Raw genomic sequence first — 25,662 nt, 5'->3', positions numbered from 1 at the left:
TCTCTCTCCCTCCCTCCCTCCCTCCCTCTCTCTCTCTCTCTCTCTCTCACACACACACACACACACACACACATACACACACAAGGGATAAACTCAATATATATACACATACATATCTATATATATATGAATCTTCATTTATACAAAACACATAGCATTCCAGGCATTTTATGAGATGGTTCTGGCTTGCTATAATCAATGAGATCAATTTTCAGCTAAGTTAATATGAAGAATTTAAAAATTGGAAAACAGTTTGAAGTTACACAGAACGTAGGAAGAATGAGGGTCAATAAGGCTACAAACACAGACAGACAAAATAAATTAAACTTTAATGCAAGGTCTAAACAGAAAATAACACGTCTAAGCAGACGACGTCCCCCACCACCGAACGCCCTCCAAATCCCGGGGGCCGCGGGGGCGGGCCCCCCCCCCCCCCCCCAGGGCGCCCCCACAACACACCAACCGGGGGCGGAGCAGAAGGCGCCTCCCGGCCCGGGACAGGAAGCCGAGCCCTCTCCAAACCTCCCCCCGCAGTGTTACCCCTGGAGGCATGTTTTCGAGACAAAAATCGCTCGCCGATCCTTGGAGATAGTTGGAATCTTGGAACAAAATCCTCGGCTCCTTTGTCCCTGGATCCCCCACAGCCTTGGGAGACAATTCCAACTATTTTTAAGGTTGTTGGAGAGATAGTGCACAATAACATATTGTTTCAGTCTTCTGAGCTTTGCACTGGTCTTCAAAGAGTTTGAATCTATGATATACAAGGGTCAGCTGTGCGTGTGCTTCTTCCACAGATTGAATTGCAAGTAGAAATGTTGGTAAGTAGAATTGCTTATCGTCAAGATGCCACCTTGCCAGGGCACCCATAAGAGCAGATAAACATTGGTTAGTCCAGAGCACTGGTGGGGAGTAATGTTAATTTTAAAGTGTTTTCAACTGTGAAATGAAGAGTTCAGATAGTCGTAGTACAGTCTGAGTTCTCCCTTGTGATCTCTGAGGTTTATCCTACTGGCACCTACTTTGCTATCATTGCATCAGAGCCTCTAAGTAATCAAGAAATTCCTCGTGGTTTTACTTCTTTCTGAATAATTATGTGATTGATTGATTAACTGATTAATCCTCACCTACAGCAGCCAAATGGAGTTTTGCAGAAGGAATCAGTAAGCCAGTCCTCCTCAATAAACTGAATTACATTCCTTATATATGAAATGCTTTTTGCATTGAAGTCATTTTAGCCTATATAACAACAGAACTGTAATGATACTAGAAATCAAAATGTTTCATGAGTAAACCTATGGAAATAATCACCAACAAAGAACTGATTCCTAAGGAAGCAGCTAATCTGAAATAAACTGTAAATTGCTTGTCTCATACCTTTTTTCCTCTATGATTTCTTGGAAGACCTGTCATTTCCAGTACTTCTCACTAATTCCCCACCCACCCACTATTCATGGAAAATCTATCAGCACTGTTCAAATCTTAGCCAACTTAGCATATCAGAGTTATAATTTGCATATTCAGTACCATGAGCTACAACTAGATTGTAACACAGAAAATTAATCTTTATATTGTTATTGTCTGTATATCAAAGAGTTGTCACTGAGAAAACTTCAACCTTATTGAAAGGACAGCCCTACAAACCCCCCAAAAAATGCCCCCCCCCCAAATGATAGCACTAACAATGCAAGAGATCAAATTTAGTAATGGTTATTGCTTTCTCCATATTTCATACTGTTGTTTTTTTCATTAGGGTTACATGTGGACACAAATAACTCATTGCTGCTGCAATCTTTGGAGTTATTAACTCAAATTAAATTGGAGCAAAAGGTTCTGAAGGACAGAAGCTGCTTTTGAAGTGAACCAACAATGGGGAATTTCCTTTAGTAAGAGGGACAATTTTTAAAGAAGAAATTATGTAGCCTTCAAGGGCCTCTATGGCTGGTGCTATCAGAACATAATTGAAATAAGCAAAGCCCAATTTTTCATTTTTTGGTGAAGGGGACTGGGTAGATTTAATGGGCTTTTACTCCTCCGTGGAAAAAGCAGGCTGATTGGGATAGAATTGAAGGCTCTTTTGGGAACAGACTGAAACTCTTAACCTCCTCGAATAACTACGGTTTTAGCCATGCTCATTCTGGAAAAGTGAAGGGCCTCTAAGGATTGCAAAAGTAAGATGGAACATATATGGCTATAGGCCCTACCAGTGAACTAAAGAACTTCATTTTTCTGACAATACCCTTTTCCCAATAATACTACTAGGATTATTAATACAATGGTTCTCTGCACCTGTTGAAAGATTAAGTGCATAGTGTATAATTGTATGCTAACTCCAATTATATATTCTATATATACATTTCCATAAATCAAGATTGCTCATAATAAATCTAACAAACACTAACCCACACAAATGCAATTGAATAGATAATTATTGGAAACATCTACTGCAAGAATATGTACCACATTATGAAACGACAATTACACAATCAACAAACAGGTGAAAAGTATTAAGAACAGCGGAAGAAGGAGGAGGATGAATTCTTAACACTGACTATTGCATTTTCTTTCTTATTGCCTCCATTGAAAAATGTTGAAAAGTCTCAGTAAAGTTCATAGTTTTGGTCTGTCAGTCATGTGACTTCTTAAAGAGAAATATTTATACTTTTCAAGTATTTATGACAATGGCGAACATACATGAGCAATCATTAAACCAAATAGGATGGTAGAATCGCAGTCAGAACTGTTACTAGCAATCACTCTATTTCTAGGGTAGAATGCAACAAAAATTCCATGGCAGCTTTCTTCATTTAGTGACCTCTTGATAGGTAGAGATCTCAGATTTCTATCTTCTGGCCATCTTCCCACTTGCTCTTTGTTTTATGTGAATAGCATGGTTTAATGCAGTTCTTACACCATCCATTTTTCCATAGGAGCATTTGTGCCTTACAAATTAAATCAAAGATGTAAGGATGTCTGAGAAAATAATCCAAATGTGCTTCGCAGAATATCTTCTCCAGGAGGTTGCAAGAAGTCCTTCACTAACTCCCACAAATGCCTACAAATAAGAGCAATACAGTAAGGGAAAGGCATACTTATAACTAATGCTTATTATTGGAAGTATTTGACAGTTATCTTCCCCAATTGGTTTCTCTTCTGATGGAAGCGGTGTTATCATCCAAGCAATATGGCTACATCAGAAAAGAATCAGTCTGGCATAGTTAGCGATTCCATTATTCCCCTTTCTTTATATCCACATATCTGAAAAATAAGGGACGCGGTGGCTCAGTGGATAAGATACTGAGCTTGTTGATCAGAAAGGTCAGCAGTTTGGTGGTTCGAATCCCTAGCACCACATAATGGAGTGGAGCTCCCGTTACTTGTCCCAGCTTCTGCCAACCTAGCAGTTCGAAAGCATGTAAAAATGCAAGTAGAAAAATAGGGACCACTTTGGTGAGAAGGTAACAGCGTTCTGTGCGCCTTCGCTTTTAGTCATGCCACCCACATGACCACGGAGACGTCTTCGGACAGCACTGGCTCTTCGACTTTGTAACAGAGATGAGCACCACCCCTAGAGCCGGAAAACGACTAGCACGTATATGTGAAGGGAACCTTTACCTTTATCTGAAAAATACCACCCACTGTCTTTTCTCTTCAAAATGATTAATAATTAAACACTAATTAAGTCATGACTGATATTCCAATGAAGATGGCATATTACAGAAATAATTAAAAATACTTGGTTTGATGGTTTGCCATTATTTTTATTTACTGCAGATTCCTGTTGACAAGCCTTTATTTCTTAGTAGACATCTTCCTGCAGTGAAATCTATTCTAAATGGTTCAAGGGAAGATACAGGTTTTTAGTCATAGTCTATGTAAGTGAATTCTGTACAAGCATTCACCCTTTCCTTAGCTATCACTGATTTTTCTTAAATCCAAATTAAGTTTGGTAGTCTGAAGTTCGGAAAAAGTGGGATTTGACAGACAGCAAATTGGGTAGGGGGAATCAACACATGGGAAAAATATAGAAAAAAAATGTTTGTTTCATTGTGAATACATTCACTCTCTTTTACTTGCTTTTCCCTGTGTGGACTTTGCCATTTACAATGTTATAATATTTCATTATTTTATTTGATTGTATTTCATTTTTATGCAGATTTTTCATTCACCATTTGGAACGATCTTGAATAACAGAATAACAGAGTTGGAAGGGACCTTGTAGGTCATCTAATCCAAACCCCTACTCAAGCAGGAGACCCTATAACATTTTCGACAAGTGGCAGTCCAGTCTCTTCTTGAAAGCCTCCAGTGATGAAGTACCCACAACCTCTGAAGGCAAGCTGTTCCACTGATTGATTGTTCTCACTGTCAGAAAATTTCTCCTTATTTCTAGGTTGAACCTCTCCTTGATCAGTTTACATCCATTTCCTTGTTTGGCCTTCAGATGCTTTGTAAAATAGCTTGACACCTTCCTCTCTGTCACAGCCCCTCAATTATTGGAATGTTGCTATCCTGTCACCCCTGGTCTTTCTCTTCACTAGACTACCCATGCCCAGTTCCTGCAACTGTTCTTCCTATATTTTAGTCATATGTTTTGTATGTTTGATCCAGAAAGTAAAATTTTAAAAATCCCAATATAGTCCATATTAAAAAATAAATATATTTAAGACACTTGGAGAAAAACCATAAAACCGTTGAGTGTTTCAGAACTCAGAAGGAATGAGCCTTATATTGTGTGCTCCAGTCAGTGAAAATTGTAACAGCGCTTAAGAAATTGTAGCTTTGGGGTAGAATAGATGCACTGTTAATTTCTTTCCTGCTGGTCAATAATATCATTCAAAGACACTGAAGAACAACCAGGGCTAACTGACATGGCAATTCTGACTACATACAACAGGACACTAACCATAGTTCTGCTTCCAAGATGGATGTGGAGTCTCCCTTCTACCTGGCTTTCAGAGTTACTCATCTGTTAGTGAGGAGCAGGGGTCTCCAACCTTGGCAACTTTAAGACTTGTGGACTTCAACTTCCAGAATTCCTCAGCCAGCATTGCCAAGGTTGGAGACCCCTGGGGTACAGCAGTGTTTCTCAACCTTGATATCTTTAAAATGTGTGGACTCCAACTTCCAGAATTCTTCTGCCAGCCTGCTAGCTAATAGATACTGGGAGTTGGAAGCCCACAGGTCTGAAAGTTGCTGAGAAATACTGCTGAAGCTTCACAAACTTCTGAAACATTCATCACGATATAAGGAGAACAAAATTTGAGAGCATTCTCACGTATGAGCTATCTTGTGCAAATGTTCCCACCTCTTCATTTTATTTAAAACAATGCAAATTTGTACTTTACTGGGAGCAAACCAGAACATTCTCTTAGAAGTTTAGTGCATTTTTAAAAAACCTTTAATAAGGGCATTTCTTGAATTGTCTCAGGGCTAATTAGTTGTAATTATTAGCAGGCTCTACAAGACTAATTACCTGTAACTAAATGACTTGATTATAACTTTTAATAATTTTTGGATAGCAATAGTTCTGAAGTTTTAAACTAACATGGCATATCTTTAATGGATAAAGTAGCTTGGTTTTGCATTCTCATCGTAATTATTTTCATTCTTCTTGCAGGAATGCAAGCTGACCCTATCCTCTTAGGCTTCCTCTTGTTTTTATATGTATGTCTCTTTCCATGGTACAATGGACAATAACATATGTTTTTCTTCACCCTGGAAAATCCTTCCATTGGCTGAGCAATAATAACTACTAATGGAAATTTGTCATTAATAATTATTCCTGTGTTAATTAGTAATTACCAATGGGAATTAGTTCATGTTCAAAGCACTGTTGGTGATGTATCATCAACTCATCATCAGAGCTTCACATCATTTATCAAAAACTGTCATAGAACTATTGCTGAACAATTTATAAGCGTGGATATTAAACCATATAAAAACTTTCAAAAGTCCATATTAGTTCATATGATTTTTCATAATCAAGTTTAGTCTTCGTAGCACTAAGTGGTGAGATCATTACAGCCCTGCCTTGAGTATATACATAGCAATGTGGTTATTTAGAATGTAAGTAACACCACTACCATCATCCTAGGCACATCTGCTTAATAAAAAATCCATTGAGTACTTATATGTGTATAACAGGGGAAGACAATCTTGTGCCCTCCAAATGTTTGATTCTACATAACCTTAGTTTCTTGCCTGTAGCCAAGAGCCAGCAAGGCACTTACTTCTGTAAATTAGTACTAATTTTTAAATTATATGGTGAAAAAGGACCTGTGGTATGGGGGCGTGGGGGGTGTAAAAATAATAAATATTGTTTTGGAAGCAGTATTTTCATATGGAAAAGGCTTCATTCTATTTCCGATGAGCACAACCTCTTGTTTAAGCAGAGATAAAGAAAATGTCATCATGATATATGCAGGACTGTTTTCTACTGTTTGTTCCAAATTACATGGATCCAATTGTTAGCTCTGGAAATAGGGGTAAATGCCAAGGATGGCCAATAAATTCCAATACAATTTAAACCTTATCTGGCTTCCATTAAAACCTTCAGACTTACCCCTGGTATGTTTTATTAAACTTCTGCCTTCTTAGTGCTGCTCTGATATTATATTCAGCCTCCTGTCACACAAAACAGTTCAAGATCTGATTATTACATTTTGCATTACAAAGCTATAAAACGCATCATATTTATTATCTCAGGCATCTTTAGTCATGCCTAACAGGTGCCATTCTTAGTACCCTTCAGACTCCTTGCAACCACCATTGGAAATACAGTAAAAAAAATATGCAGTGTTAGTGAAGAGCAGGCAGGCAGCAGAAAGCAGACCTGTTTATCCCCAGATCTTATATCTAGGATGCCCATAATAACCTGCAGGACAAAATAAACGTATTCTTGAATTTTAATTCTAGCATTTTAATGTTTAATATACTGTTTTTATATTTTTGATGTTTTATTGAGTCCCTCTTTGAGGGAGATGGGTGGTTTAGAAATGTGAAAAGTAAATAAATGTTGGTGACAGGCCATATTTATTCTCAGACTATTAAAAAAGAGAAAGTCTGTTGGTTTTGTGGTTAAGGCACCAGGCTAGAAAGTGGCAGATTGTGAGTTCTAGTCCTGCCTTAGCCATGAAACAGCTAGGTGACTTTGGGCCACTCCTTCTCAATCCAATCCCTCTCAGATAGAAATAAAAAAACTGAACTACTCTTTTTCCTTCACTGCATACCAGTTTATTTCCATCACGTCAAAGCAAATTTAGTAATGTGCAAAAAGGAAGTTTGGGAACAATTTGTTTCCGAGGACTTGTCTTCAACTCTAATTTTTTCCCCTCCCTTCCCTCTCATCTCATCAAGCCAGTGGGGGGGGGGGGCTGCGGTGACTCAGTGATAAGACACTGGGCTTGCACACTACTGAGGTCAGCAGCTCAGCGGTTCGATTCCCGTGAGCGAATAAACCATGCAAGGAGAGGAAAGGAGCCTCCCACGAATGTCTACCAGCATTCAGGCATCTTACAGGTAAAGATAACACTGCACCAAAAAATTCCTTTCACAGAGGCAGGCAGCCACCTCAGTGATCCTGGGTAAACATGCACCATACACTAAATAAATAAATCAAGCCAGTTTTGATCCTGTTTCACACTCATCTGGAATCTAGGCATGTTCAAAGTGGACTCCACATTTCCTAAAAGACATGAGCAACAAAGACGACATATATTTCCTAAAAGACATGAGCAGCAATGACAACCACAGTCTTCAGGATTCAAAGACTGATATTGTTATCAATATCAAAGACTGTTATCAAAGACTGATATTGTTATCAATATCAAAGACTGATATTATCCATGAACAGGGTTACCAGATATTTAAACAAGCAAAGAAGGACATGGACAATTGGAAAGGAGGACAAATGGGTGTCTCTCCATATCTTCCAATCTTGTACTCCTTCTTGAAGTTTTTCTGTGCTCTGGCTGGAGTCAGAAGTGATGATGTCCAGCCACAGACTGCTTTCCTTTTACAGCAAACTCTTCCAAACATAGTTGCTTTCACCAGTGAATTCCTGTAACCTAAAGCTGGAACCTAACAATCCCCAAAGTGCATCATGGTCTAAAATTGCCAACAGTAGCTCCAAATGACCTTAGGGCAATCTATAAGAATGACCAATTCAGAGGGGCAGCTTCATATTATACTTCCACTATTCCATTACTGTGATGCCATCATCTTTGCATACTGTTTCTTTTCAATCAGAGCAGATTCTGTTGTTACTTTCTGGAAAGATCTTCTCAACTTCACCTATAAATCAGGCCCCAAATAGGTCGTATCTATTTTTGCAAGGTCAAGACCTCTGAAGTACCACTCTGTAAACTTACCCTTATTTGTAGTTTTAGAAACTTGTTTGAGGCCTCGAGTTTGCTTGCTTCTGCCTGCAAAAGCCATGAACACAGGATTTCTGAATTATCTCACTATATATTTTCGTCAGTAAATAATTATCAATCTTTTATCAAATATAGTTTAATATTATATTAGAGTCTAAGAATAAAAATAACAGTGCTATTCTCTTCAATAAGGGAGCACTTTGGTAGAGTGCGTTTAAGGCAGCAGAAATTGGATGATGTGGTATCTAGTTCCACCTTAGGCTCACCATAGCTTGTGCTTTAAAAAATAATTATCTGAGCCTTTTCCTAAGAAGTCAGAGATTTTGTGAAGTTACCCACAATTCCCTAGTTTAGATGCTTGTTTACAACAATATGAGAGTAATCTTGGACACTTTGGAATACTACAAGGCATACCCTGAAAAACAAATGGCTTTGATATTTTTAGATGCGCAGAAGGCATTTGATAATGTGAATTGGCGATTCATGTTATTACAGCTGGAACAGATGGGCTTTGGTAAAAATTTATTCAAGCAATAGAAGCTATATATCGCTTCCGGTTTGCAAGGCTTTGGCAGCGGCAGGAATCCGCGATCGTGCGCGGTTTCTGCTGCGCTCGCCGCTGGAGTGCCCCTGATCCAGCTGGATTTGGGGGCTAATAGTTACCCCGTAGAGGTAACTGAAGATAGGGGAGATCCGGCAGGGGTCCGGGGGAATCGCAACCCCCCTCCTCAGCTGGCTTAACTCCCTTTTCTGAAAGCGGTGGAGCGGCGGTCAGCAATGGCCGCCACAAAGAAGCTTTCATCTGGATAAGAATGTGCAGGAGGAAGCTGAGAAAGTGAAAGTTCTGGCTGACCGGGATAACAAGTAGCATTTAAATACCCTGGAATTTGAATTTCATTAAAGTTACATGGCTCCCAAAGAAGATTGGAAAAAGTGGCGAATGAAAGTTAAAAGGGAAAGTTTGTTTTTTCTCACTCTCCTTCCTTACGGTGACAGCTGTTGAATGAGAAATCGGAAAAACCCGCTTTGGCATCAGCAGGTAATTAAACTGAAAAGTAAAGCCAAGGGGACAATAAAGATTTCTGAACATTGGGGGGGGGAACTTTCTTCGTTATAAGTGGGAAGGGAGAGGAAAAGAATTAATATTAAGATTTTGATGGAGGAGGCTGCTTGGAATTTATAAGATTAGAGCTAAATTGTAATAAGACTTCTAAAAGATACATTTTAAATTGGAACTTTGCAACTGAACTGTAACCCCAGGAAGAGAAAGTGTAAAAAGAAGAAAGTGCTAAATGAAACAGTCTGTGTGTATTTGGATTGCTTGGTGACTTTGGGACTTTTGGAAATTATTATTTGAAAGACTAAAAACATTTGGGTTGTTTAAAAAAAATTTTTTTCTTTCCACAATGGCATTACTTGTTGATGAACTGAAAATGGAATTCAAAAAGTTAAAAGAAGAGGAACAAGAAGGGAAGGGCTCTTCTGGCTCTGTTTTCCATTTCTTAGAAATGGCGATTTCTACCTATCAGAAACTACAAGAACAACAAGAAGATTGGGATGAAGAAGAAGCCATCTTTAACGAACAAGCAACTCTAGCTGGGGAAGAAAAGGGAAAGAGGGGAAAGGGAATGGAGAATTTAAGACCTAAAAAAACAACCAAAAAAGAGAAAAATAAGGTGAAAAATCAATACAATGTTAGAAAGCAACAGAAAAGAGGAACACAGAAGAGGGTGGAGATCAAGAGACAAGGGGGTAAAAAGGCTAGATTGGAGAAGAAAGGAAGGGAAAAGGGAGAGAGGTTACAAAGGTTTGAAACAAGATGTAAAGAAACAGGATTTTTTCAGAGATAATGGGTAAAAATATAATTAAAAAAGAGATTCTGCAAAAGTACATAAGATTGTATTGTTGTATTTGTATTTGAAATAATGTTAGAAAACTGGAACATTATATGATTATAAAATGGGATAAAATATTAAAAGGAATGTGTAAAATGTTTAAGATTTAACGATAGAGTTTAATTTGTTATGGATTATTGTTTTAATTATATTATAAACTTATTATTTTTTCTTATTTTAAAATATAGTATGTAGCTTTAGAATGTACTAAGCAGAATCCAAATGAAAATTATATATTATTTTAAGTGTTAAATTTAGGGGAAAGATATAAAGGCGTCATACTTCAATCAGTGAGTACAGGAGAAATTTTGTATTAATGAGAAAAGATAATAATTGAAACAGAACAGACAAAAGATATAAGCATAATGATCTACATTGAGATGAAATAAATAAAGCAGAATTAAGAGAGTGAAAAGAGGGGAGAAGCTATATAGAAAAATGTAGACTGGTAAATAAGATATGAAATGGTATATAAAGTGAGCACAAATTCGAATTTATGAATGTACAAAAAGATGTAACCCGGGATTAAGCCGCTTTCCAAAAAGAAGTTTTATGTTTTCATGTTTTGTGTTTTGTTTGTGTATGTTTGTTTATTGAAAGTTAATAAAAATTTTTTTTAGAAAAGAAGCTATATATCATAACCAAATGGCAAAGGTAATGATGGAGGGAGAACTGACAGACTCTATTGATATAAGAAAAGGAACAAGACAAGGGTGCCCGCTATCACCTTTGTTGTTTGTGTTAACCTTGGAAGTGCTTAACAGAAATATTAGAGAAGAAAAGGATATAAAAGGGATGAAAATTAAAAAGGAAGAATTTAAGTTGCAAGCATTCACAGATGATCTGGTTTTCATTTTAGAAGACCCATTAGAAACAGCATCAAAATTGATAGAAAAGATAGAGGTATATGGAAAAATGGCTGGTTTGAAAATAAAACAAATATCTTGACAAAGAATATGCTATCAAGACAAAAGGAAGAACTGGCGGATGTATTGAAAATTCAGGTCACGAATAAGATCAAGTACTTGGGGATACATTTGACAGCAAGATGTAGTACACTAAAAGAGAATAATTATATCAAACTTAAGCAGCAGATAGCGCTAGATTTGGTGAAATGGGAAAGTTTACAACTGTCATTAATAGGGAGAATATCAACAATTAAGATGAATATACTACCCAGAATTTTATATTTGTTCCAAACAATTCCAGTTAGGCTTGGAAAAGATTATTTTGAAGATTTAAATAAAATTGTGTTGAAATATATATGGCAAGGTAAGAAAACGAGAGTAAAGTTAAAACTTTTGCAAGATGCCAAAATAAGAGGAGGATTTGGTTTGCCTAATTGAGAGTTGTATTACCAAGCTACAAATTTGATGTGAGTTAAGGAATGGATAACATTAAGAAATACTAGATTGTTGACATTAGAAGGACATGATCTGTTGTTGGGGTGGCAGGCTTTTTTATGGTATAAAGGAACTAAAACACAGGGGTATTTTAGAAGACATTATATACGGGAGTCTCTGTGGTTAAACTGGGAGAAGACTAAAAGGCAATGTTATTTGAAAATTCGAGTCTGGCTATTGACTATTGAAGCATTTTCTTATCCTATAATATATAAAAAGGAACAAACAGTTAGATATGGTGAAATATTGAATGAAAAGGGTGAACTTAAATCTATGCAAAAATTAGAGGAACAAGGTATAAAGATGAATTGGTTTTCATATGCGCAAATACATTCAAGGTATGACAAAGATTCTAAAACAGAAGGTTTCTATGATAAACTGACTGACTTAGATAAGATTTTGACAGGTACTGATTAAAAGGTGATTAAAAATTGTTTGGATATTTATTAGAAATTAAACTAGGAGAAGAACAAGTTAAAGAAACTATGATTGCTTCGGGGAAGAATTTTGGATATGGGATTGATCTAGAGAAATGGCAAAAACTGTGGTCTCAAAATTATAAAATGACAATGTCAACAGCATATAAAGAAAATTTGTATAAGATGTTTTACAGGTGGCATTTTCCCCCAACAAGAATAGCAAGAATGTTCAAGAATAAATCTGAAAAATGTTGGAAATGTCATCAGATACCTGGCTCATATTACCATATGTGGTGGACTTGTGCGGATGCCAAAAAATATTGGACTAAAATCCACACGTGGTTGGAAAAAATGACAAAAAAGCATATAGACTTGAAACCAGAGATATTTTTATTGGGAATTTTACCTGAAATATATAGTAAAGAATTGAAATACCTGATTGTAAATGTATTAACAGTGGCTAGGATTGTATTTGCTAAAAACTGGAAAAATGAAAAAATACCATTACAGGAGGAAATCATTAAGAAAATATTGGAATGTGCTGAAATGAGTAGATTGACATTTGAAATCAGAGAACAAGATGATAAACAATTTTATAAAATTTGGGATCTATTCTATCAATGGTTAGACAATAAAACATGGTAATGAAATATGTAGATTCTTAGAATATAATAAATATATAAAGATGTATTCTTTTCTTATTATATCTACAAAATGATTGTAGGATAGATTTGAGATGATAATATGAACTGTCATAAAACTAATTAAGTAAAATATGGATTATTTCGTAAAACATGAATGAATAAAAGTATAGTCAAATGATTGATTAACAATGATATTAATGTATTTAATATTTGATTGAAAATATGAGAATATATACAATGTAATTGTAATTTAAGACTACGAAATGGAAGCACAAAACAATTTGTAAACCAACCGACACACTGTATGTATATATAAGGATGATGGCTTGATGTTTTTATGTTTTGTTTGTCTATGTTTGTCTTAAAAACCAATAAATTAAAAAAAAACTTCATGCCTTACCTCTAATTCTTTCACAGTCTTTTGTTTAATATTTATAATGCCACTGAAAGTCATTGTGTTTTTAATTTCTTTCTCAATTGCTTGAATTTCCTCCCATTTCATAATGATTTGGCACCTCAGAGATGTCAGCAGCTCAGCCTGGGCCATAGAAGTTGCTTCTACCTGTACTTTATCATCTTCTTCCTTTTCTGCAGGTGCAGACAAGAACGAGAGGATAAGAACTTTGACTGAAGGGTTTGTCTGGAGACATTATATGACCTGCTGACAAGGGCAGTCAGTGTGATGCATGTTGGGGGGAGGACAAGATGTGTGTGTGTGTGTCATCAGATCCTCATTCCATGCAGTCTTATTCCTTACCTGCTGCTCTTTTGTTGGTCTGGCTCATCCAAAGTTCAATTTCCAATTTATTTCTAAGTCTAAAATAGAAAAAAAGGGAGAGAGAAACCCCTTATTAAACCCAAGTAAGTTGCATGATTTTTCCACCCAGTGAAGAAGGGAAAGCGCTGACTTTAGGAAATACCATTACTAAGTCTGCTAACAATGCAAGAATTGGCTCTGATTTGCATGCAATTACTCTCCCCCTTTTTTTTCTGGGCAGAAAGGTGTCTTCCAAACATAAAAAGTAGGCTTGAAGTACTTGTCCCTGTAATATGTCCTCAATCCATAGACTGGGTCCAGAGGCATTGTTAGAAAATAAATATGTTCAAATATAGCAGCCACACATTGAACTTTAAAAGAATTAAGATAATATAGAGTATGATAGACAATAAAGGATGGGCGCATGGATAGATTGGCATCCATGACACCATGCTGAGAAGCATACGTTTATGTCATGATGCCCTTGGCTGCCTGGCAAATGCTGTGTGTAAGATATAATTTGAACTTGGAAGGGAAGGAAGGAAGGAAGGAAGGAAGGAAGGAAGGAAGGAAGGAAGGAAGGAAGGAAGGAAGGAAGGAAGGAAGGAAGGAAGGAAGGAAGGAAGGAAGGAAGGAAGGAAGGGTATACAGTCCATATCTTCAAAAACCCAAATACAAATGACAATGGCAAACTGTCATTATCTGCTTAGAAAAAGGTCTGTTTAAAGTATGCACTTTGAGCATAAGTTGGTCCAAATATACATATGGCAAAGGAATGAACATAAATCTAAACACATGACTTAATTGCTTAATATGAAAGAATGAATGAGGTGATGAGAAGTTCTGAATGAAGGGCATACCTTTTTGATGTGAGGTTGTTTTTTTATATATAGAATTAAATGTGCATCTTGGGAAATGAATGATATGGGAAAAGATGCTGCACTGGACATTAAAAATAGAGACCAGTTGACATCTCGATAATTAAAAGAGATATACAAATAACAAACCAAGAGGGTGGCCTGGATAATTTTCTTATATTAAGTTTACAAATGAAGCTTGTTAAAGCTCTGATTAATTTTGTAAAAAGGACAATGTGGGGAGAGTCAAGTTCTAGGGCATTCTTTGAAGGGACCTAAAGATCAAGGTTGGTAAAATAAAAGGAAGGAATATAAAATTGGTTTATTTGATCAAGGGTAAAATAAATATTAAAATAAATAAATATATTGTTATCTCTTGTAACTCTTAATGAACTTTTGCTGACCAAGGCTGAACAATTAAGCTTTAAGGATTTGTTTAGGTAAGAGATAGGATATGGGAAGAAGAGACCATTTGTAGTATTTTAAGAAAATATGATAAGTTGCTAATAATTGTTTTTACATTGTAAGAAAGTGGGAAGTTACTTCTTTAATGACTTCATTTCTTTTTCTTTATTATATTCTTATGTGTCTTCTCTTTTTTCTCCTTTCTTTCTACATATTCTATTTTTCTTTTTGTGTTATTTTTAGTTTGTATTCATTTTTTTTATCAATGTATATGTACCATTCCATAATGCTTTTCAGCACTCTCTGAATGGTTTACAATGTCAACATATTGCTCCCAATCATCTGGGCCCTCATTTTACCAACCTCATCCTATTGCTCTTGGAAGGATTTGAGTTAGGATTGAACTTCAGGCTGTGGCAGAGTTAGCTTGCAATATTGCATTCTAACCACTATGCCACCAGGGCTCCTACTATACACAGGGCTCCTACTGTAATCTGCTCACAGGCTATTTAAATCCCACTGAATTGGATACAGCTTAAGAAGGAAAAGTGTCCCGTGCAATTCATAGCTGGAAAGCGATAAAATGTATTGATTTCTAAAAAGATTGTTATAAGTGAGTAACTTATAACAAATCACTCTGAACAACAAATTAGGCATATTTTCTTGGCTGTAAAAATAATACTGTGCATTATGTGAAGATCTTTAGAAGGATCCATTTTGAAAAATCCATTTCAAAATTCTGGCTGCTCATTTTCCCAATATAAATGTTATACATTTACACAACTCACTCTTCATTTCTTGCTAAAGCCAGTTTGCTTTTCTGCACAAGGTCCTGTATTGTCTGTCTGCTCTCTTCTACTTCATGAGTCATCACCATTCTTTTCTTCATGCCTTTGACTTGCTCTTGCAAGGTCTATTTTGTTACACACACACACACCCCAAGAAATAAAGCAAATGAAACATTTAAATAATAAAGAAAGCTAATACTTGTAGCAAAGCCAACTTATGCATTTTTCTTAATTGGACATCTTACATCTTTCCTACCAAGAATTAAGATTTAGTTTACAACCAAACTGGAGAATCCATAGATCAACACTATAGATAATGCTGATGGCCAGTCCTTACTTTTTGTCTGTAAAGTCAATGAAAGAATCTTGGGATTTGCTACTCAAGGACATCTTGATTACTACTTCCCCAACACCATAGTACAACTTTCTTTTCATTTTGATGGAAGAATGTAAATGGCACAATGCTTATATAAAGCTATCATGTAAAAACATAACAATTTTTTTGATCATTTGTCATGGAAAACAATAATATTGTTTACATTATATTTTCACACAGATAGAATAAGTTCTCATTTGTTGTACATAATTTGAGTGTTTAATATAACAGATAACAGATAATCAGAGTTGGAAGGGACCTTATAGGTCATCTAGTCCAACCAGGAGACCCTATAACATTGCTGACAAATGGCAGTCCAATCTCTTCTTGAAGGTCTCAAGTGATGGCACTCCCACAACTTCTGATTGTTCTCACTGTCAGAAAGTTTATCCTTATTTCCAGGTTAAATGTCTCCTTGTTCAGTTTCCATCCTTTATTTCTTGTCCGGCCTACAGGCACTTTAGAAAGTAGATTGACCCCTTCCTCTCTGTGGCAGCCCCTCAAATATTGGAAGACTGCTATCAAGTCTCCCCTGGTCCTTCACTATAGTTCACTATGAAATGAATGAGCACCATTGAAAAGTGTAATGTCTGCAATGCTGTGAAAGGACTATCAAGCCTGAATGAATGAAGGAGCATTTTCCCCTTATATGGAAACTCTCACATACATAGTCATGGCACGAAGCATTGAGAGGGGTTTTCTTAACAGAAAGTGTAGAAGGTGTACAAGAGCCTGGAAGAAAGATAGTCTAATACCTGTTATTATTTATGGAGACAAATACATTAGCTGTGCTGTGCCTGTATGCATGTATGGAGAGTGAGAGAGAAAGAGAGAGAGAGAGAGAGAGAGAAAGAAAAGGCTGCTGCACATTTTTCAAGACTAGTTACAAATGCAGAACATCTTGAAATACAACAGAGCAAGATATAAACTAAACTGAAAGATGAAGCAGACGAGAGGACTGTTCTTTAAGCAGTGAGGAAGAATGTTTTCTCCACTTAGTAAATTTCAAGGAAAAAGTCCAACAATTAGCCTGTTGAATTTGCATGAAAGTGTCCCTCTAAAGAGAGCAGCTCCAACAAAATTGATTCCCTCACTAATGATAGTCTAAATGTGTGCAAACTGTTCAGCTTCTTCAGCTGGACACTGAAAGGCAAACGTACGAATAAACAGAATCTATTAGACATAGAAAGAAATCCCAGATCAAAGATGAAAATAAAATGAGAAATGCTTGAGTGATATGGTCTCTAAAACCAGGGACATCTAGAACATGATTTGTGACAATAAGTCCGTGATGGTGAACCTATGGCACGCGTGCACAGGTGGCACACAGAGCCATTTGTGTGGGCATGCAAGCCCCAGCCAAACTTACCTGCATTACGTATGCGCACGCCTCCCAGCTGATTTCCGGTCCCTTTAGGGCCTTTTTTGGCCTCCCAGAGGCTCAAGGGAAGCCTCTGCAGTCTCTGGGAGGCTGAAAAATGGGCCTTCTGACAAAACCGGAAGTGATGAAACAGGCCCGGTTTTCAACCTCTAAAGGCTGCAGGCTCAACCCTCTGGGAGGCCGAAAAGGCCTCAAATGGGCCAAAAATCAGCTGGGAGGCACATACATGTGCAGTGCAGGTAAGGGGGCAGTGGGGTGGGGTGCATGCATGCACAGGGGGGCAGGGTTGCATTGTGGGTGCCAGCAAGCACACGCTTTCGGCACACCACAACAAAAAGATTCGCCATCACTGCAATAAGTCATCCATTACATACTGCCACAAAACCATAAAAAGTAATCCTTTTACAACAAGAGTTCCTGCAGTAGGCATAAATTTACATAAAAAATAGCATTACTCCGTATTGCATTGCAGGCAAAGAATCCAACAGGATCACCATGTAGAGTTCATATTCATTCTGTAGAAAATAGCCAAAAAAAGACAAATCAAAAAGAGTTTGCCAGACAGGTAAACAAAATCCAAGTTTAGTGCAAGACACCCTGGAATCAAACTGTGATTAAACTATCACCATTCTAAAATAAATTTGCCCACTGAATTACTTAAATATCGTACATTAAATATTGTACATTTCTGCCTTTAAATTAACTGATGATAAATTAATTGATAGAAACTTTATGCATGTTTTCAGAGGTAACCACTGTACAGTACTGTATGTACAGTATGTAACTCCTTTAAGTATTTACAGGATTTCTGCTTCGTTTTTGTGGTAATTTGTGTATTATCAAGCAAAATAGTTTGTCAGAAACTGCTGAAATTATGATACTATTTCAGTATGGAAATTTAAGGGGGAAAATCACAACTGTTTAGACACGGGTTCCTGCAATAACATGCCAAAATCTATATGATCAAATTACATTCCAACAGTATTTCAAAAGATCTATGGTGGAAATACATACATTCACACCTCTTCTATCATTCCAAGCTACAAATCAGACTCTAAACATGTCAAGAATCTATGATAACTTTCTTCTTTCTCCTTCTTTTCTTCACATTGAAGAGCATCTAATTTCACTCCTGACATTGCAGGACTTTCCTCCTATCTATCTATCTGTCTGTCTGTCTATCTGTCTGTCTGTCTGTCTATCTATCTATCTATCTATCTATCTATCTATCTATCTATCCTATCTTTATCTATCTATCTCTATCATTTCTGTCTCTATCATCTCTATTTACTCCCATCTTTATTATTTGTATAAATAAAACAGCAAACTTACCTAATACTCCCCCCTTCTCCTCTTTTACCCACAACAATTCTATTAGGTGAGTTGGGCTGAGAAAGATTGACAGGCCCAGAGTTACTCAGCTACCTAAGGCAAGACCAGAACTCATAATCTCCTGGTTTGTCACCCAGTACCTTAACCACTAGAACCAATTAGGCCTTTAATAGAACATTTTATATTTTATATTTTTAGAAATTTTATAGAATATTGTTTTATAGAACATCACCTTTTATTAATCTTTATATTAAGTTGGCTGAGTTACCTAAGACATTTTAAAATACTAGGCACAACACCTACTTTCACTTCCTTCAATATGTCACCAAATATCAAGGAACTATTACAGATATCTTCAAACACTTGACCAATAGCCTGTAATCGGTAGAAATGTGGACGTCTGCAGTCACAGATATTCCGAAGTGCCTGAAAGACAATCCATTTACAAGGTTACCTTAATTGTTTTGGCTTGATTTCTACATGCAGTCTATGAACCAAGTCAAAAAATTATTATGACCAATATATATAAATTTTCTTCTTCAGATGGAATTTCATTCCTGATACTTTCCGAGATACATCCACAATGTTTCCTTGGCAACAGTTCAGAACAGCCTTTAGATTGTGGTGCATTTTGTTTTGTTTGACTGCACGGTCTAGAAACTCAGTGACTTTCTGGGTGCTGCCCTCAAATAGTACTGAAATATATATATATCCATAGGAAGTTTCTGGGAAGGATTCTACCTGAATTTGAAGTCACTTTCTAACTTTTCTTATCCTTCCTGGAAGGAAGCTCAGACCTGAAGATTGCAAGACCCTTTGCCTACCTGCACATTATAAAATGTGGTAGACATGGGAGGCAAGTTTGACTTCTAAGATCTGGAACCTCCTGGCAACATACCCATCAAGTGCAATTAGGGCTTTCCTTAATTTGAGTGGGAGGATCATTTAAAGCCAGCAGGGATATGTGCTTGTTTTAATCCATTTTTAGTAATTAAATACACATATACACACAAAGAAGGAACAATTTGCATCTATGTTTGAACAGACGTAATTTGTCTTTGAGTCCAATTCTAAAATCTTTAAAAGAAAACACTGAAGGGCAATAAGAATGATTTTGAACCATCATCACTACTTACTGATGCTGAAAATTACAGTTCATGCACCTGGACTGAACCCAGCACAGAAATAAAACCACTGGCATAAAGTGTGGTTTATCTGTGACTTTTCACATGTCAATGCACAAATATTGGACCCACTGACTTACTTGAGCCAACTTTTTTTCATGGCGCTCTGTTGACTTGCTCCCAATGAAATCATTCTCCAGCAAATCCTGCTTGGCAATGTACTCCTTCTGAACTTGCATGAACTTGTTATATTGGTCCTTTTTAGTCACACCAGCCAAATAGGAAGGTAAGAACCGGTATTCATCTTCAAACTCCTTTGTGACGCAAAGCCTGCTGTTCTTGAGTCGTCTGAATTTCAACAATTTCATTTCTGGAATGTCCAGCTCTTCTCGTATCAGCTGCTTTTGAAATGTGCTGGTTTCATCTTCAGGTTTCTCAGGAGCCTCCTTCTTTTGTAGTTTGAAAGCAGCAGTATTGAGTGACACGCTTACTGGTGCTCTAAACCTGGCCAGGTGGACTGGGGACCGATAACCCAATGGGGAAGCAGATTTGGCACGGATGGGCACTGGAGGAACTGCTTTGCTGCTGCTAAATTTTTCCAACATTTCTTGGGATCCTCCAAGGGCATCCTTTTTGGCAGACAATAAGGTGGCTTTTTTGGCACTCTTCCAATAGTTGTATTTTGCAGGTTTAGTGGGCTTGAAGAGCTTATTATGGTTTAGGTGGCCTGATACATAGACCCGAATCTCAGATTTGTGAGCCTTTTCCACATTATCTAAAAGCTCTGACAGATGGTATTTTTGCTTCCTTTCTGCCATGTTAGCCTCTGTACAAACAAAGAAAATAATCAGCCAACCACAAAAGGAAAAAATGCATTTCAACATCTTTCATTTACACTTAGTCTGTTTGACTGAAATGGGCATCACAATCTTTACCTTGATGCATATATTTTACCTATCAAGGCTAACTATTGGATAACTATCTATTTGTCTCTGTAGGGCAATCTGTACATAGGGATAAATAGATTCTTCCCTTGGCAACAAAATTATAATTTTTATTTCCCAAGCTTTATTTTATTTCCAACAGAGGGCTTTGTCAAACTTACTAATTCATTTTACATCATAGTGCAATGGAGGAGAGAAAGCTAAATGCAAAAAGTGAGGCAGATGTTATGAACACACACAATATGTGCCAAAATGTACTTGCATAGGCTCTGGCAACAGTTTTCAGTACATTTTGGCTGAAGCAACGTTGCACATTTTTCTTCCATTGTTACCATTTGTGTAACTATGTTTGATGATTGTATTTGGAGAATTGTATAAGCACTTAGCATTCTAGTCCCGCCTTAGATAAGAAATCAGTTGGGTGAGTTGGGTCAATCACTCTCTTTCAGTCCTTGAAAAGAAGCAAAGGCACTTCTGAAATCTTGCCAAGAAAATTGTAGGGACTTGACCAGAAAGCCACCAGGAATCAACAGGAGTGACTCAAAAAAAACAACAACCCCATTAACCAAAACTATTGAGCTAGGTATTTTAGAGGATGTATAGATCTATATTCCCAAATGCATCTTTAAAAATGGAGCAAGATTATTTTTCACTCCAAAAAGATCACTTGAAGAACAAAAAGCAGATGGATGTAAATCCATCAGATTTACTGAGCCAATTTAAAACAATTTAACCTGCAATTTTTACAACTAATTTTTCTTGGAGAGGAGCTTTGGATAAAATAAAATAAAGTATTAAACTACTATAATGTTCAATTTACTATACTATCTTTTCTATCTATTTACTATATTCTGCAATAGCAGAGTGAGAAAAGTCACCACTGATTATTAACATAGGTTAACTAGTCTCTTCCTAGTCTATTAAAAGGGCTATAAATGTGAAGGAGTTCTCAACAACTGATAATCACATTCTTTATCTCCATAATAGTTTGATACAAAAGAAATGCAGCTGTTAGGAAGCATAATATTTTATTTTCATTTTGCACCCCTCGGGGCAGAGAAAGGAAACAATTTTAAGGCTTCAGAGTTTGGTGGGAGGGATCAAAGTGACAAAGAGATTTCATCAGAGGGTATGTAGCTGAACTTTTCAGAACCTTTTTAATTGGGATGGGTAATTTCCATTGAAAGTTTATTTGTACTGGGGATTCTTCTAAAAAGGTGTGTAGATCCATCCCAAAATATCTCCCCCCACCCCACTCTCTCATCCCATTTTCCCATACTCTCACTGGGCATGTGTGATTTCACAAGTCTTAGTTTTCTTGTCCTGCCATCATACAGTCATGTAGAAAGATAAAAAGTTATTTCACTTCAAGGACAGAGCTACACTGACTTCTTGAAGAGCTGTCCTCAAGGTTTCAAACATTTTTAAACACTGTGCATTTGAAAAACAAATATTTTTACCACTGAATTTGAGAGGACAACTCTTGGAGGCAAAATAGGGGATAAAAATTCTTCATCTTAAGAAGAATAGTAGTATCAATAGACTGGTAGGAATACCACATTATGTAGTGATAAAGAATCAAGTGTAGTTGAAAATCAATTTAGAGTTATCCTGTGGTAAGATCGTTGGCCATTAACTTTTACAAATAATAAATAATGATAAAATTATATATGGATTCAAATGTCCATTTGAGGAGATATAATTATGTCCTTAGAAAACATTCTCCTTTCATGGCAGGCATTTTAAGCTCCCTTCTTACAAAAAAATAACATGAATTTAATTTTTCAAAACTAACAACCCACTGTTACTACCAACACCACTATTCTATTGCACAAGCCTTCTGTAAGCTATTTTAATTAATTATAATTATATTCTCATTTTGCAAAAGATAATACAGTCTTTCCTTGAAATGTATGGGAGAGCCCCTAGCCATGCCATATACAGGCCCTCAGCAAGTTAGAAAATGCATGTTCTATATCTTCATTAAACATGATGATTTGACTAATACTTTCAGAATGAATACATTCCTTCCTACTCAGTTTAGCACCTCTTCTCTTCTGACTTTGATTTGTACAGTTAGGTCCTCCATGATCCAAAAAAGACCTTTCAGATCTTAGCTGTAAATAGACTTAAGTAACTCAGCCTTTCCTATCACTTATTTTCCGAAATAAAGTTTATCATTGTTGGGTTCTTGGAATTCTCTGAACTTGCATCTCTACATATCTTCAATTTTGAAATCCTAGATCAGGGGTGTCAAGCTTGATTTAATTGAGGACTGCATCAGGGTTGTGTTTAACCTCAGGGGGCCAGGGTGGGCATGGCCAGCTCGACATCACTTGTGTCAGACACCTGTGCTGGCCAGGGCACTCTGCCAGTAAAAACGGGGTCCCGAGCTCTGTTTTTGGCTGCGATGGCCTCCTGTAACACTCTGCCAGCAAAAACGGAGCTGTTTCCTTCATTGTTTCCAGCGCAGCCCAACAGGCCAGATCTAAGCACCCCGCAGGTTGGATCCAGCCCACGGGCCTTGAGTTTGACAGCCCTGTCCTAGATGAATATGCCATCAGACTTTCGAGAGTATAAGGTTTTTTGTTTTTTTTCCCAAACAGAGACTCTTCAAGATTTCCTGGGATAATAGAATTTTTGAGTAATTTTGAAGAATAAGCACAAGAGCGCCTTTGAAACCTGTGGTCAGAACTTCAAGTCCCTTTATCATCTACAAACATATCTGGAAATTAAGAAAAAATTATTGTGCAGAGACTTGCCTATAGACTTTGCTTAAATCTGCAGGGATAGGTGGTGTATAGTCATAAGCATTTATATCACTTTCTTGATAATAAGTAACTAAATGAACCACCAGAAATGCTTTTTTTGATGTAAATGTTGATGTGGACTTCTGAGTGCCATATACCACCTATATTCCAAAAGTGAACAAGATCAGGATTTAAATTAATTTGAGTTCAGTTAATATGATAATCTGATTATTCTGTACTTTACTTTTCTGTTCTGTCAAATTAAATTACTGTTCACAGCAATTTCTGAAGGCTCTCTGGGATTCATACTCAAGACTTTGGAGTAGGTAATGCATGTGATTCTGAAATCACAGATCATATAGTTTTATGGTAAGTCCTTCTAAGACTCTACTATTTTGCTTGCTGCAGTTCTCTAGGCAACCAAATTTAAAAACACTCACTTGGGAGTAACCAGAATTCTTTAGTTGCTGCTAAGTCAGCCTGTAGGTTGTAAAGCAGAATTGACTTCACTGAATGAGGAGGTCAGCTAAGATTTGAAACATCCAGACACTTTGACAAGCAGCAGCCATCTGAAAATGTCCCTGCTGGTTTTAATATTTATGTCATATTCAAATTATCTCCCATCATCCTTGACTATTGACCACGCTGGTTGAAGCTGATGGGATTTGGATGCAAGGGTTATGTGGAATGCTATAGGGTTCCTAGTTCTATTTCAATCAACTTGTCAACAGTTTCTGCAATGCTTCTAGGCATGTCACTTCATAAAAAGTATGTGTGTGTGTGTGTGTGTGTGTGGAAAGAAGAGAGAGAGAGAGAGAGAGAATATAATCAACGTTCAACAACTAAATGACAATTTACAGTATTGAGAGGTGAGGGTCACTTTGTATGAGTGTGCAGAAAAAGGTTAAAAATAAATTACATGCCTCATCAAGATTTGACACAATAAAACAGTATGATTTAAAAGAGTCATTTCCAGAATCTAGGAAACCTTGCTCCAGTTTCTATTAATGCAAGCAGTTAGAGACAGAACAGCATCAGCAATTATAAATATTATGTCTGCTTTGAAAACATTAAATACTTTGTAAGCATTTACCTCACCTCCAAATGAGCAAGCTGAAACAACAGCTTTGGAACAATCTGAGGCAGAATTTATCTTCTGAATCCCTGTGTTGGGACATGTTTGACGTACTGTATAACTATACGTACTGCTATGACAGTCTCAAGGAATTTTTTGTTTGGGTTATTGCTTTTGCCATTATAAGTAGCAGAAATCATTATTGCTCTAGGCAGCTAATTAAAATCTCAAAAATAAAGCAAAGCAAAGCAATGTGAAGACAGGTGGGGCCACCATATCATGAACGGGAACCGTAGAGCTTTAACACAACCCTCATAACAATTATTTCTTTATTAACATTTAGAAAATGGTAAATATGAAAACACATGAATATATTATTTAATTCCTCTGCTTTATATAAATTCCATGGATGCAGCAAAAAAATGAATTTGGTTTTCATCCATTACAATTCACTTCAAATTAACAAATTATATTCTTGCTAACAGTTTCAGTTTCAAGGAAACAGTAAAATCACAGTTCTGTTTTGTAGCTTCAGCTTTCATGCATTGATCCTACTGGTCCTGAAAAATAATTATCCATTCCCTCCCCTCAAGATAATCTACAAAAACTACATAAATTAATGCTGAGATTCATTTAAACTGAGCCCCAACTTACATTTCACAAGCTCCATAAAGTCTCTGGCATATCTGCTGTTAGCTTGGTATGTAGGCAAGGAAACCAGTCAAACATTCCAAGTTCTGATCTGTGGCTGTTAAGCAACAGCACAGGACAGGACATCTGATTAAAAAGTAAAGCTTTCCTAAATATCATGTTTCTGCATGGTACCTTTTCTTCACAGAGACATTGCATTTGGAAAATGAAACTTATTTTCTTGCCGGATCATTTGACTGAAACAAATTAAATCACTCAACATGTGATGATGTGTGCATCAGGCAAAATGGATGACATAAGGAACCAGCCATAGAAATGGTTTAAAAAGCAACGATAAAATTGAAGGCTGTAGAAACCCCCAAGTTATCTACTACATCACTTGGTTAGCAAAAAGTAACCAACAAAAGCATCTCTGAGACATCAGAAATACTTGTTGCTATTATCGATCCAGAGTACAATTTTTTATTTTGACAAAAATGGATGAAT

General features: G+C 36.7%; 1 protein-coding gene across 2 annotated transcripts; it reads right to left on the bottom strand.

Annotated features, from left to right (window-relative positions):
• Positions 1–650: 650 nt before the first annotated feature.
• Positions 651–25,350, bottom strand: C1H6orf118 (chromosome 1 C6orf118 homolog). Of its 2 annotated transcripts, XM_026675208.2 has the most exons (10): positions 25,180–25,350; positions 19,897–20,582; positions 18,936–19,058; positions 17,756–17,815; positions 15,544–15,668; positions 13,494–13,552; positions 13,137–13,324; positions 8,370–8,423; positions 6,563–6,624; positions 651–3,052 (listed from the first exon to the last, which is right to left on the bottom strand). In XM_026675208.2, the coding sequence occupies exons 2-10, from the start codon at positions 20,572–20,574 to the stop codon at positions 2,953–2,955; spliced, it is 1,449 nt and encodes a 482-aa protein (XP_026530993.2). In that variant the 5' UTR covers positions 20,575–20,582; positions 25,180–25,350; the 3' UTR covers positions 651–2,952. The 2 variants fall into 2 exon arrangements, with proteins under 2 accessions (XP_026530993.2, XP_087825060.1); XM_087968934.1 differs by lacking the exons at positions 6,563–6,624; positions 8,370–8,423.
• Between the last annotated feature and the right edge of the window lie 312 nt (positions 25,351–25,662).

Source organism: Notechis scutatus, chromosome 1 (assembly GCF_049901735.1).
Source record: "Notechis scutatus isolate UNSWTSFEM ecotype Mainland chromosome 1, rNotScu1.2, whole genome shotgun sequence".
Taxonomy (NCBI): domain Eukaryota; kingdom Metazoa; phylum Chordata; class Lepidosauria; order Squamata; family Elapidae; genus Notechis; species Notechis scutatus.
Note: the sequence above shows the minus strand (reverse complement) of the source record. Positions and strands in the feature narration are given on the sequence as shown.

Excerpts from the sequence above, each read along its gene's own strand:
- C1H6orf118 (XM_026675208.2), bottom strand. The coding sequence starts at position 20,574 with ATGGCAGAAAGGAAGCAAAAATACCATCTGTCAGAGCTTTTAGATAAT. Across the intron at positions 13,553-15,543 it reads GCTTTAGCAAGAAATGAAGA|ACTTAGAAATAAATTGGAAA; the intron begins GTGAGTTGTGTA and ends TTTCTATTTTAG. Across the intron at positions 6,625-8,369 it reads TTCTAAAACTACAAATAAGG|GAGGCTGAATATAATATCAG; the intron begins GTAAGTTTACAG and ends TTTGTGTGACAG.